The sequence below is a fragment of the Heterodontus francisci genome, chromosome 19 (assembly GCF_036365525.1).
Source record: "Heterodontus francisci isolate sHetFra1 chromosome 19, sHetFra1.hap1, whole genome shotgun sequence".
NCBI classification, from domain to species: Eukaryota; Metazoa; Chordata; class Chondrichthyes; order Heterodontiformes; family Heterodontidae; genus Heterodontus; species Heterodontus francisci.
In genome coordinates, this window is record NC_090389.1 from 78648388 (window position 1) to 78664607 (window position 16220).

General features: G+C 44.5%; 1 protein-coding gene across 3 annotated transcripts in view; it reads left to right on the plus strand.

The window, feature by feature from the left end:
* The window catches only part of LOC137380412 (caM kinase-like vesicle-associated protein), a 143482-nt gene that overhangs the window by 55670 nt on the left and 71592 nt on the right, over positions 1 to 16220 (plus strand). For all 3 annotated transcript variants that reach the window (XM_068052341.1, XM_068052342.1, XM_068052343.1), the window contains exons 2-3: positions 7972 to 8079; positions 15327 to 15458. In XM_068052341.1, the coding sequence (XP_067908442.1) occupies positions 7972 to 8079; positions 15327 to 15458 (240 nt within the window). The remainder of the gene's footprint in view (positions 1 to 7971; positions 8080 to 15326; positions 15459 to 16220) is intronic.

A 16220-nucleotide genomic window follows, 5' to 3' on the forward strand; every position in this document is an offset into this window, starting at 1 on the left:
CCTGTCCACCTTTTCTATTATAAATTCCTTTTTCCATAATTATAATGGGCACTGGTTATGTATATGTGTCACGTTGTAGTTGCAACATCCCCAGGGTTGGTGCTGCAATACCCGCACTGACGGGAAGCCATCATTTTAGTGTGATGAGTTTACATAGTCAGTTTCAATTATAATTTTTTGTTAATTTTTTCCTGGGCATGGGCATTACTGACAAGGTCAGCATTTATTGCCCATCCCTAATTGCCGTTGAGAATGTGTGTGGTGAGCTGCCTTCTTGAACTGGTGCAATCCTTGGGGTGTAGGTATACCCACGTTGCTGTTAGGAAGGGAGTTCTTGGATTTTGACCCAGCAACAATGAAGCTGATCTTCCTTGCCCAACCTTCCAAGTGTTCTGACATTCAAAACAGTTGCCTTGGAGAGCTGATCATTTAAGGACATTTCCTGTCTGAATAGGTCTTGCGACCTTCCAAGTCGACATTCAACAAAGTCAAATTTCAAAGGCAGCTCTAATTGTCTATGTCAAACTATGAATAGTCATTCCTCCTGACTGGATAATATTTTGGAGAGAAAGGAGTGAGGGTGGTGGACAATTGGGCCAGGGCATATATACACGATTCATATATTCTGTCCTTTTGCATTCTTGATTCCTATGTCTACGATTATACCCACAAAAAACAGGACAAATCCCATCAACCTACTGTCAATCATCAGCAAAGTGATGGAAGGTGTTGTCAGCATTGCTATCAAGTGCCACTTGTTCACCAATAACCTGCTCACCAAAAGCTTAATTTAGGTTCCGTCAGGACCACTGGGCTCCAGACCTCATTAAAGCTTTGGTCCAAACATGGACAATGGAGCTGAATCCCAGAGGTGAGGTGAGAGTCATTACTCCTGACATCAAGGCAGCAAGGAGCCCTTGTAAAATTAAAGTCAATGGAAATTGGGGGAAAACTCTCCACCAGCTGGAGTAGTGCCTAGCATAAAAGAAGATGGTTGTGGCTGTTGGAGGCCAATCATCTCAGCTGCAGGATATTGCTGCAGGAGTTCCTGAGAGTAGTGTCCTACTGCTCCATCATAAGAAGTTGGGATGTTCGCTGATGATTGCAGTGTTCAGTTCCATTCACATCTCCTCAGATAATGAAGACGTCCACGCTGACATGCAGCAAGACCTGGACAACATGCAGGCTTGGGCTGATTAATGGCAAGTAACATTCAGGATGCACTGCAGCAATTCACCAAGGCTTCGTCGACAGCACCTTCCAAACCCATGTCTTCTACCAGCTAGAAGGACGAGGATAGCAGGAGCATAGGAACTCCAACACCTCCAAGTCACACACCATTCTGACTTGGAAATATCTCACTGTTCCTTCATCGTCGCTGGGTCAAAATCCTGGAGCTCCCTACCTCACAATACTGTGGGAGTACTTTCATGACATAGACTACAGCGGTTCGAGAAGGTGGCTCACCATTACCTTCTCAGAGGCAATTTGGGATGGGCAATAAATTCTGGCCTTGCCAGCGATGTCCACATCTCATTAGTGGACAAAACAAAATCCACCTATTTGCTTGGGTTAAATTCAAACACATGTGAAACAATCGTGTGCAAATTGGCTTCCACATTTCCTACCGAACAACAATGTTATAAACCAGACTCTCTTATCCCTACACATAAGATAAAAATACTATATTACACTGCCTAGATTATTTGAAGAAATCCTACTTCTCTCCTGCAATGCTAAGATGGGTCAAAAGAACTTCCAGTTGAACATTTGGACTGGTTAGTTCAGTGCATTAAGAGATGAACCATCGATAGGTTGGGGTTTGTAGTAAGAATCGGATGTGGGTCCAAGACCCACAAACTCATATGGGAAAGTTAGGGGTGGGGGGGCGTTGCGGGGGGTAAATGTGGGATGAATGTTGGCTTTTGGAATATGTCTTGTGGATGGAATTCCAGAACACATTTTCAACAACTGAATTGAGTCATCACCAAAGAAAAAACTGGGAATAGCATTGATGGGAATAGACTAGCAAATTGGTGAGGCAGAGCTATTACCTCAGGTTAAACCTACAGCTACTCGGAACATGCATGACATTATCAATGTGGAAGGCAACAAAGACTTTGCAAATTTAATTTGCAGGTGACATGTTCTCAAACTGCCACTCATAATTCTTCATTATTTCTGTTAATTATTAGACCCTGATGGAACTGTATTGTTGGAAACATTTATTTTTTGTTCTGAATTTGGTATTGGTGTTTCTATTATTTGTAGTAAAGGGAGGACAAGACATCTTAATAAGTGTAGGATGCATTATTTAAATATTTTAGCGAGCATTTAAAATATTTCCAGTGTGCATTCTGAACACCTACAGCAGATTCCAATCAAAATGGCAGGCAATATACTTCCACATGCGACCACAGCCTATTGGAGGCTCAGGACCCTACTCTATGCCTGTACATTGGGCACAACAAATGGCCAACAAACTTCTAGCCCATGGGGGCCTTGGTTTAACACCTTATCTAAAAAACAGCATCTCCAAAAATGCAGTATGTCCTCAATACTTCACGGAAATGTTGGCCTGGATTAAAGATTCAGGATTGCTTTCTGCTGAACCAAGTGAGGAGATATAACTTGCTACATTGCCCCAGTCCTCAAAATACTGGCGGATTGATCCAGAAAATGTTTTTGACAGGAGTTTAGACTTTAAATTTTTTTTTAATGTATTTCAGGGACATTTCATATACTTTAAATTGTATGAAAACTGAAAGAAGGCAAGTGAGCAACAAACGACTCTCCTCTGGCATATTTTTAATGTTTAAAATAGCAAAAAATAAAGTAATTTCTGATATTTCTGTGCCTGGCCTTGCTGTATCATTATTTAACTTCAGGATAAGTAATGGCCTGACATGTAGAATAAATCAATGTCAGCATAGCCTTAGATCTGCTTCCTCTACTTGAGCTGAATACTAACTGATTGGAATGTTAGGGAGTCTGGATTTCTGTCTATGCTTCAGGTAAGAACTAATTGAGCCCCCTTTAAAGATGTTGGCATGAAAGGAAGAGATTAATTAACAGTGCCCTGTAATGTGCTTTCAAGCTGGCAGTTCTGTGCATTACTGAGGGAGTGCTGCACTGTCAGAATGCCATCTTTCCGATGTGCCTTCCCTCTCGGTTGGACGTAGAGATCCCACGGTCTGGCTCAAAGAGGAGTAGAGGACTTCTCTTGGTGTCCTGGCCAATATTTATCCCTCAGACAACACCTAAAACTGTGAATATGGCCATTTATTTCATTGCTGTTTGTGGATCCTTGGAATATGCAAATTAGGTGCTGCATTTCCTGCATTACAATGCTTGAAAAGGTACTTAATTGACTGCAAAGCAATTTGGGATGTCCTGAGGTTGTGAAAGGCACTATATAAATGCAAGGTCTTACTTTTTTTTCACTCTTTCTGACAGTTTCCATAATTCACTGGTGGTTTGTACTTTTTAGATGTTAATAATGCAGAGGTACCCACTCCACTGGTGGGGGAAACAGTGATCCACTGAGAATTTGGAAGTGAGAGACAGGCCAGACTCCGACCTGATCTACAGACCGAAACTCAGTAGCATTTAGATATTCATCTACTTTAACTTATTAATATGTAATACAAACTGTGACATTGTGATTCATCATGTATAATTTATAATGTTACACAGTTCTCCTTGTAAAACTCTTCACAAAAATGCAAAGTATATACACAGCGAAGAGCAGCAGGATATGTCATTTGTCCCAGGAGTTTAAAAAAAGGGCTACATAATCTGAGTTTACACCCGCTCTGTTTTCCTACTAGATATTCAGCATATCTCTGTGCTGTTTATACAATGCACCAGACTAATATTTAGACACAAAATCCATTGTTCATACAATGTAACCAGACTAATATTTAGACACAAAAATCCCAACATTGTTTATACAATGTAACCAGACTTATATTTAGACACAAAATCTGGCATAAAATTTGTTGCAGTACATTTTTAATTATAAAGAAGCACATTGGTCCAGCGATGCCAGTTATGCTCCATTTGTTGAAGAATGGAGGTGCTGCAGTTCATCAACACTCTGCCCTTTGACCTTTGGCATATCAGTATGTTCAACGGAGGGGAATGGGATGAATATCTGTTGGCTATAGGAATCTGACATGAAATAATCATCCCAAAGTAGTCCCGACTGATTGTGGATCCACAACACTAAATTGACAATCTCTCTCAAAGAATCATCGAATCACACAGCATAGCAGGAAGCCATTCGGCCCATCATGTCTGTGCCAGCTCTCTGAAAGAGCTACCAATTAGTCCCACTCCTTTGCTCTTTCTCCATAGCCCTGTACTTTTTTCTTCCTTTTTAAGTAAAGACACAATTCCCTTTCTGAAAGTTATGAATGAATCTATTTCCATCACCCTTCAGGTGGTCCATTCCAGATCATAACAACTCACTGTGCAAAAAAAAATTCTCCTCATCTGCCCCCATCCCCCAGCATTATGGGCAATTATTGTAAATCTGTGTCCTCTAGTTAGTGACTGTCCTGCTAATGTAAACAGTTTCTTCAAAGAAACCATAGCATGGTTGATAGGGGCATGAAAACTGTCACACAGCAATAAGGAAGTGTTTTTCTATGGCTGGGTCTGACACAACTCGTTGGAGCAGTGCAGAATGAGCTTTACCCTTTTATCAACTCATGTTATACCTAATCTGGAAGTTCTTTATGCTGACAAAGTGTGCCTGAAATTGGAAAATGTTCCATTCCCCAGCACTAACAACCCTCAAGTAGTCAATCTTGGGTTATCTTGTTTCATGACATCAAAATCAACTTAGCACATCCAAGTTCGGAGGTGCTCACAGAACCAGAAAAGTATGGGCAGCTTTCTGTCACAAATATAATTTATATGTCCTTTATTAACTCAATGTGCAGTGTTGGTGACGATGTGTAAACCTAGCTGTGTTTTTTTAATTCTTGTCCACAAAATTCACTGACTAGATTGAGATGGCAGATATTGAGACAAATATTTGACTCATTCCCTTGTGCAACATTTAAGACAGTGCCAGGTCCAATTTTAACTCTGTAAAAGTGAATGGGTTTTGAGTGAATTAAAATCTCATGCACTGAGTTAATTAATGTGCTAAGAGATCAGTTCAGTGATCGCGTCATTAAAACGGCATGATTTGTTGACAATAAATTGTTACCACATAATAAAAGCATAAAGTCTGAAGGCAATGAAGGGTAGTAGTGAAATTCCAGTTAAGTGGATAATTCGCTTGTATGGTAGCCGCATATATAAAGATGCCCGTATAGATCTTCAGCTTTGTGTCCTCGACATGCTTTTAAAAGGACAGTATCAGCACAGTAAGGACCCTTGTGTTGCCTGACACATTTATTTCGACAAATTGCCAATCACATCTTTTGTTACAATTTTTCAAAATTAAAATTGTGTGCAAAAATTTAGTCTGCAGCAGATCATATCTACTGATATTTTCCACACTGCTTCCATTTTTATTCAACAAGTTAACAGCTAAGTTGAAATGGAAGCAATTCGAGACATTCCCATTTTAGAAGTATCTCTCTATTGTTAGACTGGTAACTCAACTGGGAAGGCCTCTCAAACAATATTAGGGGGAATAAAAATCATTTAACATGTTCACAAAGGGAGATTTAATAGAGGTGTTCAAAATTATGAGGCGTTTTAATGGAGTAGATAGGGAGAAACTGTTTCCACTGGCAGGCAGGTCAATAACCAAGGGAATTGGATCTATACTTGAAAAGGAAGAATATGCAGGGCTCTAGGGAAAGAGCAGGGGTGTGGGACTAATTGGATAACTTTCAAAAAGCCAGGACAAGCACGATGGGCCGAATGCTCTCCTTCTGTGCTGTATCATTCTATGAATACTCTGCAATTTCTTTATGTGCTGTTGCACAAAGACAAGTCTCTTTCATTCATATCCTGTTCCTTGGTATATTGGAAAATGTTTTGCTTATCAATGTTCTGCGGCAAGAAGTGGAAGGGATCACGCTGAAATTTTTCATGCACCACTGGATGCATCACCACTCTAATTTAACTGTAGCAATGCTACTGTCTCTGGCAGCAGTAAGACCCTCTGGACAGACTGCTGTCCATGATACTGATGCCATGTTCAGGCCATAAACTGGCTGACCCACTGGAAATTGTTCTGGTTAATTGAGGAAAGGCAGCACGGATTTGATTTGTAAAAGGGAGATCATGCTTGCCTAATCGAATTGAATTTTTTGATGAAGTAACTGAGAAGGTTGATGTTGTTTACATGGATTTTAAGAAAGTTTAGTTTAGTTTAGTTTAGTTTAGAGATACAGCACTGAAACGGGCCCTTCGGCCCACCGAGTCTGTGCCGACCATCAACCACCCATTTATACTAATCCTACACTAATTCCATATTCCTACCACATCCCCATCTGTCCCTATATTTCCCTACCACCTACCTATACTAGGGGCAATTACTAATGGCCAATTTACCTATCAACCTGCAAGTCTTTGGCATGTGGGAGGAAACCGGAGCACCCGGAGGAAACCCACGCAGACACAGGGAGAACTTGCAAACTCCACACAGGCAGTACCCAGAATTGAACCCGGGTCGCTGGAGCTGTGAGGCTGCAGTGCTAACCACTGCACAGGGCACCAATGCGCAGGAGTATTTGATAAAGTGCCACATAAAAGGCTGGTTAACAAAATTGAGGCTCAGAAGTAGGAGGGTCAGTGTCAGCTTGTATAAAAACTTGGCTTAAGGACAGAAAACTGTGAGTCGTGGTAAATGGTGGTTTTTCAGACTGAAGAATAGTAGACAGTAGTGTTCCCCAAGATTAAGTGCTGGGACCACTGCTTTTTAGCTACATATAAATTACATGGATCTTGGAATACAGAGCAGAATTTCAAAAGTTGTCGATGACAAAATAATTGGAGGTGTGGCAAACAGTAAGGATGTTACGAAGTGCTTGCAACAGGACATAGATAGGCTAGCATAATGGACGGACAGGTGGCAGATGGAGTTTAATACTGACAAGTGTGAGGTGATGTATTTTGGGGAAGGAATAAGGAGAGGCAATATATACTTAATGGCACAGTTCTAATGAACGTGCAGGAGCAGAGGGACCTGGGTGTGCATGTGCATCAATTTTTGAAGGTGGCAGGACACATTGAGAGAGTGGCTCGTAAAACACTTGGGATCGTGGGCTTCATAAATAGAGACATTGAGTACAAAAGCATGAAAGCTATGCTGAATCTTTACAAAGATCTGATTAGGCCCCAACTGGCGTATTGTGTCCAGGTCTGGTCATGACACTTTAGAAAGGATGTGAGTGTCCTTGAGAGGGTGCAGAATGGGTCCAGGGATGGGGAATTTTAGTTCCAAGGTTAGGTTGGAAGAGTTGGGGTTGTTCTCCTTGGAGCAAAGGAGATTGTGGGGAAACTTAATAGAGATGGACAAGATTATGACAGACATAGATAAGTTAAACAAGGAAAAACTTTTGCCATTAACTGATGGTACAAGGTTTCGGGCAGCACGGATTGAAGGTTTTGGGCAAGAGTTGCAGGGGGAATATGAGGAAGAAATTTTTACACAGCAGGTGTAATGCCTACAAAGGTGGTGCAAGTGGAGACAATTAATGACTTCAAAGTAAATTGGATGGCCACTTGAAGGAAATAAACTTGCAGGGCTACGGGACTCGAGCAGGAGAATGGGACTGACTGGATTGCTCCGTGGAGAACAACCACTTGATGGGCCGAATGGCCTCTTTCTGTGCAGAAAATGACCCTATGACTCTATATCTACTTGGCAAGATCCTGGTGTTAATTTCTGGGGTTAATTTCCAGATCGATGAGCTAAAATGGGCTAAATTACTTTCTTGGTGGAATCTCCTTATACAATGCACTTATGAACTAATTGCTTTTGTTTTGCTTTCTACACAGGCAAACATCAGCAATGCCTTTTGGCTGCATAACACTCGGTGACAAAAAGGATTATAACAACCCTTCAGATGTAACAGACAAATATGATCTGGGACAAACAGTCAAAACGTAAGTACATAGCAAAGCCTCTGAGCTTTTGTATCTGCCTGAGATTATAATTTCTGTCTCTCTTTAGCTAATGCACAGAATAGAATGTAACGAAAGAGTAAGTTCAAAAGCTTGACTTGAAGACCGGAAGTAGATGGATGTGAACAATACTTGGCACTGGAGCTTTAGAGACCTAATGTGATTTTACAGAATGGTAAATCTAAAGATAAGCCACTTTGATAACTGAAAGAGACTAGTGAATTTGGAACTTGTCCTTTCACTTCTGGGACTCGCAATTGAGTTCAATGCAAATCGATGAAGTGAAAGTCTCCACTAAGAACATAATAAAAAGCGTTTAGTAAGAAAAGATCATTTAGTTCACCAAGCAGTAAAGAAGTAAGTAAGATATTGGATTACATAAACAGAAGGATATAATTGAAATCAAAAGTGGTTGAACTGTTTCTGGGTCCCATCTGAAGTATTTTATGAAGTTCTGCTTACCTAATCAGAGGAAGGATATTATTGCCCTAGAGATGGAAGTGTAATGAACAGGATGATATTTCAGGTGTTAGGATAACTTATGAAGAAAAGTTAGGGAAGACTTGTTTTCTCTGGAAAAACGATTCCAAGGTGACCCAATTAAGGCTTTCAAGATTCTGAAGGGATCTGAGAAAAATCATTCAGGGAACTTATTCATTATGTTGAAGGGTTCCAATTAAATATTGGAAGGAGTAAGAAAAATCGGATAGAATAGTTAGATCCAAAAGGTAATAAAAACAAGAAATGCTGGAAATACTCTGCAGGTCTGGCAGCATCTGTGGAGAGAGAAGCAGAGTTAACATTTCAGGTCAGTGACCCTTCTTCAGAACTGGTGAAGGGCGAGAAAGTGGAGCTGAGGCAGAAGATCAGCCATGATCGTATTGAATGGCGGAGCAGGCTCGACAGGCTGTATGGTCTACCCCTGCTCCTATTATGTTCTTAGTCCTGTCCTAGGCTCAGTCTTTGTTATAAAACATGGTTCATGAGAATGATCGTGTGTTGTACCAATGCTGTAATGGCCTTTGTACTAAACTCATGGATCATGGTCGTACCATGTCTTAAACCAATGGCAACTTAGAGTCAAAGGCAAAAACATGAACAGGGCACCAAGAACAGAGCCAGATAGTGGAAACAGTTTTGAACCCCTGAACCACTGAGGTTACACTGGGCAATTAAGCTGTGCAGTTTGCAGACTTGATCACAGCTTCAATCCCTCTCCTCGGCATTAGTGGAAATTACAGAGAATTACAAATAACATACGGCACAGAAACAGAACATTCAGCCCAAATAGTCTGGGCTATATGAACATACAAACATACAAATTAGGAGCAGGAGTAGGCGATTCGGCCCCTTGAGCTGGCTGTGCAATTTGATAAGATTGTGGCTGATCTGAATGTGGTCTCAACTCCACTTTCCTGCCTGTCCCCCATAACATTTGACTTCCTTGTCAATCACGAATCTATCGAACTCAGCCTTGAATGAATTCAATGACCCAGCCTCCAGTGCTCTCTAGAGAAGAGAATTCCTCAGAGAAAAAATTTATCCTCATCTCCATCTTAAATGGAAGACCCCTTATTTTTAAACAGTGCCCTCTAGTTCTAGTCTTGCCCATAAGGGGAAACATCCCTCCAGCATCCAGCCTGCCAATCCCCTCAGGATCTTATATGGCCGGAATTTTATGTTTTGATGGGAGGGCCCACCCCCACCCCCACCCCCACCCCCACCCCCACCCCCACCCCCACCCCCACCAGCACCTCCACCCCCACCCCCACCCCCCAGCCAAAAAGTCAGGGGCGAGCCCGCTTCCACTGGGCCTGGGGAGCCCACGCCAGGATTTTATGCTTCCCAGGCCCTTAATTGGCCTTGGGTGGGATTTCCACCCCTCTGACGCAGTAAGTCCCGCCTCCAAGAGCTGACGGCCTATCAGCTGGCTGGCAACTCTCAGTCCCAGCAGCACCATCAGGAGCAGTGGCCACTGCTGGGACTGCAGCCAGCTACAGGAGCAAGAGAGACACTGGCGCCAAAAACGAGGAAAGTGTCTCGGGCCTCGCCTGAGACAATCGGCTGGGCCCCAGTGAGACAAGGGGGATCAGTTGGGAGGGGGAATGGAGTGTTGTGTAGTGGGGGCAGTTGGGCCGTGGGGAGGGCCTCCGTGGTGCACAAGGTGCCCGATCAGGAGGGCACCCCCCACCACCAGCCCATAAGGAGGCTGCTAGGTTTCACTTGGCAGCCTCCTAGAGGGCCCGAGCCACCCACCTACCACTGGTAAAATACAGGCAGTGGCGGGAGGAGGCCCTTAAGTGGCAGTTAATTGGCCACTTAAGGGCCTTGATGGGCCTGGGGTGGATGGGCTGTTTCTCGCTGTTGCCACCCCTCGTACAATTGCAGTGGGTGCAGGAAGGTGTCAGGAATGCCCCCCCCCCCCACTCAATTTTATGACTCCCCCCACCATCAGCCCTCTCCCACAGGGGGGAGTAAAATTCTGGCCCATATGTTTCAATAAGATCACCTCTCATTCTTCTAAACTCCAATGGGTATAGGCCCAACCTGTTCAACCCTTCCTCATAAAATCAAGATAAGATGCTGGTGTTTGTACACCAATTGAGTCTCCTTCAATTCTATGGTCGTAATTTTACAGGGATGGCTGAAGTCCCACTGCAAGTGCCAAAATCGGGAGCTGACCCTGCTTAGGCCGCTGTCGGGGCTGCCGTCCCAATGATGGATTGTGGCCCGCCCCCCAAGAGCAGCCAGTCCAATCAGAGGGCCAACAACATAGCAGCCTCAGCAGCACCATCGCTAGAGGTGGCCATTGCTGAATTTGCAGCTGTGAGGAGAGGGTGCCTCAATGGCCTATGCGCCCTCAAAGGGGGGGTAAGTGGGGTTCAGGGTAACCGGGGCCTGGCAGGCAGGACCCAGAGATTGGGAGTTGGAGGGTGGGTCGCTGAGGACAGGCGGTGCCGTTGCCAGAGGGGCGGCCATTTCCACCGGGGGGCCCCCTCCATGAGCCATGGAGTGTCCCTAAAGAAGGGACTCTGCTCAGAGACCACTGGAAGACTGCCTGGTTTCACTAGGTGGTTAACCCATGCGGCGACAGCCCCCAGACGGAGAAGCAGGAAGTGGGCCTTAATTGGCCACTTAAGTGGCTCAATTGGGCTCCTGGCAGGCAGAGTGGCATGGTGGCAGTAAGATGTCAAGAACCCCCTCCGATGCCTTCCCACGCCATTTTGCCAGCCGTCCCACCAGCCCAGCCTGTTGCCAAAGGCCTGGGAAAATTCCGGCCTGTTGCTTCATCTCAGCCTTTCAGCATATTTTTCTATTTCCTTTTCTCTCATGTGCTTATCTAGTTTCCTTTTGGAAGCATTTGAGCTATTTGCCCGTGGTAACAAGCTCCATACTCTAATCACTCTTTGAGTAAAGACATTTTCCTTGGTTACTGATAAATTCAGTCAGGAAATATCTTGAATTTATGGTCCCGGGTTTTGGATTCTCCCACAAGTAGAAATATTCATGCCAATATGTACAGGGACGCGGGGAGTGGGGTGGAGCAGGGGCAGTTTTGCAGCCGGGAAACCTGAAAGATTAGGTTTTCCTTAGGTCCTGCTGAATTTGTTGGTTGCACCCAACCAGATTGAGAGACTGTCTGGCTGTTGGGAAGTGGAGAAGTCAGGTGGGGGTTGGGGTGATTGGAAAAGCCGGAGGGTGCAAGGGGGGAGATCAAAAGCGATGGGCACACATCGTGGCTCAGGGAGTGGGAGGGTATCTGATCATGGGAAGGAGGTGGTGGGAAGGTAAGCTTAGGGGATAGAGTTTTGGAGGGAAGAATTCCTTGCTTCTCCTGGCCCACAGGCAGTGCTGAAAAAGCACTTGCCTATTGGATCTAGCTTTCCTCACCACCCTTTATCTGTCAGGTTTCCCAGAGCCCAGCAAACCCAGCTGGCCAGAGTTAAACCTAAAAACAGAAAACAATGTGAGGCGTGCAGCCTCGCTAGAATATTCAAACGACCCACCTACCTCCTGGAAGTGGACTGGGTGCCCAGTAAAATCGAAAGTGAACCAGTTGGATGTGGAATGAAAGGTCACAGAACTGAAACATTGTCCAGAGTTTTCGCCCCTCCCAAAGAGTGGGATGGTGGCGGGGGTTGGGGGGGCCGTACAATGAGGTGGGAAGCTGGGGAGGCACTTCCAGATCAACTCACGCCTCCGCCACCATTTTGTGAGAAAACCAGCCCGCCCAGTTAACGGCCACTTAAGGGCCTCTGCCCGCCACCACTGAGATTTTACCCTTGACTGGTGGGTGGCCCAGGCCCGAGAAAAGCTGCCTGTTAAAAATAGGTGGCTTTCCGACGGCCTGGAGCGGTGGCCCTGCTGATCAGGCACCCTGTGGCTGATGGAGGGCTGCCCCCAATGCCCCAACCACCCCCAGTGCACAACACGCCACCCGTCCCCTCAATCAACTACCCTTAGCTTGCTGGGGCCCGACTGATCACTCCCAGTGAGGCCCCAAAAACTTACCTTTTCCCGGGGCCATCCTTCCTCTTCAGTCTTCAGCTGGGGTGCAGTCCCAGCAGTGGCCACCGCTCCCGGTGGCACTGCTGGGACTAAGAGCTGCCGACCCGCTGATTGGCCGACAGCTCCACGAGGCGGGACTTCCTGCCTCAAATGAGGTGGAAGTCCTGCCTCAGACCAATTAAGGGCCTGGGGATCGTAAAATCCAGACTGGACCCCCAGGCCAGGTAGAGGCGGAACTGAGGGTAAAATTCCGACCATTAACTCTGTTTCTTTCTCCACAGATGCTGCCAGACCTGCTGAGTATTTGCAGCATTTTCTGTTTTTATTTCAGATTTCGAGCATCCACAGTATTTTGCTTTTGGCCTTTGTGTGAATCTGGATGTGGATTGGTTTGGGTTTAAGATTTTTAACATTTTAACATTCCACCTGATTCAAACCCTCCCTTTTTTAGGGGTTTATAATTCCCCCTATTATTGCCACATCTACCTTGTCCATTCATAATTTTAAAGACCTCTATCAGGTCTCCTCCAAATCTTTTCTAAGGATAAAAAGTTCCAACCTGTTCAATCCTTCCCAGTAGTTGTAATCTCTCAGTTCTGGTATCATCCCTGCAAATCTTTTTTGCACTTTCTCCAGTGCTTCTATGTCCTTTTTATAGTAAGGAGACCGGAACTGTGCACAGTACGCCAAGTGCAGCCCAACCAGGGTTTGATACAAGTTTAATATAACTTCACTACTCTTTATTTCTGTACCCCGAGAAATAAGTCCCAGTGCTTTGTTAACATTTTATATTGCCTTGCTTACCTGCAATGCTGCTTTTAATGATTTATTCACCTGTATCCATAGATCCCTTTGCTCTTCTTCCCTACTCAGTTTCTTATTTTCTAGAGGTACTGCATTAAATTGGGGTCAGCACATTTAATAAGGGTCAGATCCACAGAGCCAAACTGACTTGGATCTCAAGGGAAATTAGCCCAAGTGAGAAAGTTGTTCTGTTCATTACATCCTCCATATCTCTCTGGTGTTTTCACCCTTGCTTCTCATTCCAGTAACCAAGACGTTCCACAATCACTTATTCCAACTTATAATTATAGAATCTTACAGCACAGAAGGAGGCCATTTGACCCATCATGCCTATGCTGGCTTTTTGAGAGAGCTAGCCAAGTTATCCCACACTTTGCCCTATCAGCCAGCAAATTAGTTCTCTTCAAATACATGAAGGTTCCTGTGGAATCTGATTCTGCCACCATTTCAGGTAATGCATTCCAGATCGTAACACCACTCCATGCGAAAGATTTCTGCTCATTTCCCCTCGAGTTCTTTTACCAATTATTTTTATGATCTCTGATTACCGACCCACTTTCCAGAGTAAATATTTTCTCCCTACTTACTCTATCAAAATCCCTCATAATGTTAGGTCTCTCCTTAACCTTCTCTGCTCCGAGGAGAATAATTTCATCTTCTCCAATCTCTACACATAGCTAAAGCCCATCATCCCTGGTTATTATGCTTGACATCCTTCCTAAAATGTGGTGCCCAGAATTGAACACACCTCTGGGGACAGGCAGGGAGGCAGGAGAGACCGTAAAATGGTGAGGAAGGTGGGGTTCAGTGCCTGTCGGCTTTCTGCCCACATGCCTTTTTACCAGTGGCAGGGAAGGTGGAGGATGGCCCTCCTGCCAAGAGGCCTACTGAGCCACTTAAGTGACCAATTAAGGGCCTCTTCCCACTGCCGCTGGCATTGTACGAGTGGCGAGTGGGCCCTGTGCCGTGTGGGGAAGCCGCCTGGTGAATCCTGGCAGCCTCCTTGCAGGCTGGTGGAGAAGGCTTCCTATTCGGGCACTCTATAGTGCTCAGAGGGTCCCCCCAGCACAATGGCTGCCCACAGGGCAATCACCCCCCCACCCCCCCTCCCGCCCTCAACAAACAGCCCTACCCCACTTAACTGGATGGGAAGGTGACCTGCTCCCATGGCGTCCTCTCTTCCCAGCGTAGTCCGAGCAATGGCCATCGATCCTGGGGGCGCTGCTGAGACTGCTGAACTACCAGCCCTCCGATTGGCCGGAAACTCCTGGGGCTGGACACCTGTCTTTAAAGGGACAGGAGACCTGACAGTAACTAGGCCGGGAGTCCCACAAACAGCCGACACAGGGGTTGCCTGCACCTTGCAGGCCCTGTTGCACCAACAAAATTCCAGTTGAGGCCTAGCCAGTGATTTGTAAAGGTTTAGCATGACTTCCTTGTTTTTGTATTTGATACCCCTGATTACAAATCTAAGTATCCCATAGGCTTTCCTAACATTCCCTGCCACCTTCAAATATTTGTGAATGTGCACCTTCTGTTATTGCACTCCCCACAAAAAAGTACCATTTAGATGATACTGCCGTACAATGTTGTTTCTCCCAAGTGCCTCACTTCACACTTAGCCTCATTAAATTGCACTTTCTATGTGTCTGCCCATTTCACCAGTCTGTCTATATCCTCCTGAGGTTTGCTGCTCTCCACATCACTATTTAACATTTCCCAGTTTTTTATCTTCCATAAACTTTGACATTGGAAATTGTTCTTATACATGACAAGAAAAACTCATTAGTGGTATTGTTCTGACTGAGGCATATTTCATGCATAAAACCTACTCTCTGATAGACTTGTTGCCTTGAAATTAAATGATCGTGTTCTATAGAATCTCCAATATTTTCTTTCTTTCTCTTTCAAAACAGAGAGGAATTCTGTGAAATATTCCGAGCAAAAGAGAAATCTACCGGAAAAATGTACACTTGCAAGAAGTTTTTAAAGAAAGATGGAAGAAAAGTTAGGAAGGCTGCAAAAAATGAAATCATGATTTTAAACATGTAAGTCCCGACAATTTTGCTACCTCGTCCAGTTGGAGGTCCCTGATGAGCACACTCATACTTTATTCAAACTATGTATGTCTCGAATGTTGAATCCTTTGTAAACTAAAAACTGAACCCTAGCATAAGAATTGCCAACATTTCATTCTTTTCCTTGCAGTTTCTGACAGCAGCTGCCAAGTTTAAAGGAAGTATTTCTCTTTTATTAATATCGATTGAGCCCAGTATTGAAGCCATTAATAAAACAAAGTTTTATTCTCTTTCTATTCGCAGTCTTGACATGAAGTGTGGGGGATAAAAAAATGTAGCTGATGTTCCATTGCATTTTTTCCCACCCTGTCTTCTCCCTGAACTGCTGGATCTCTATGTGAGGCCAATACTTTGTACCCTAGGATGCAACTACCCGTAAGGCCACTACTCATCTCAGGAAAAGAAAATACAATCAGGCCCAGCAAGCCCATCCCTTTTTAGATCTGCACACAACATCCTTTGCTTTGACCACAATGATTAGCCAAAAATAAAGTTTTTTAAACAGAACGTCATGAAGAAATAAGTCTGCCAACCCTTTTGGATCAATGATTCTCATCCTTGTGTTCAAAGTTCTCCATGGACTTGCCCCTCCATATCTCTGTAACCTCTTCCCAGCCATACAACCCTCCGAGAGCTCTGCATTCCTCCAATTTTTGCCTCTTGCACATCCCCGACTTCCTTCGCCTCACCACTGGCAGCTGTGCCTTCAGCTGTCTAGGCTCTAAGCTCTGG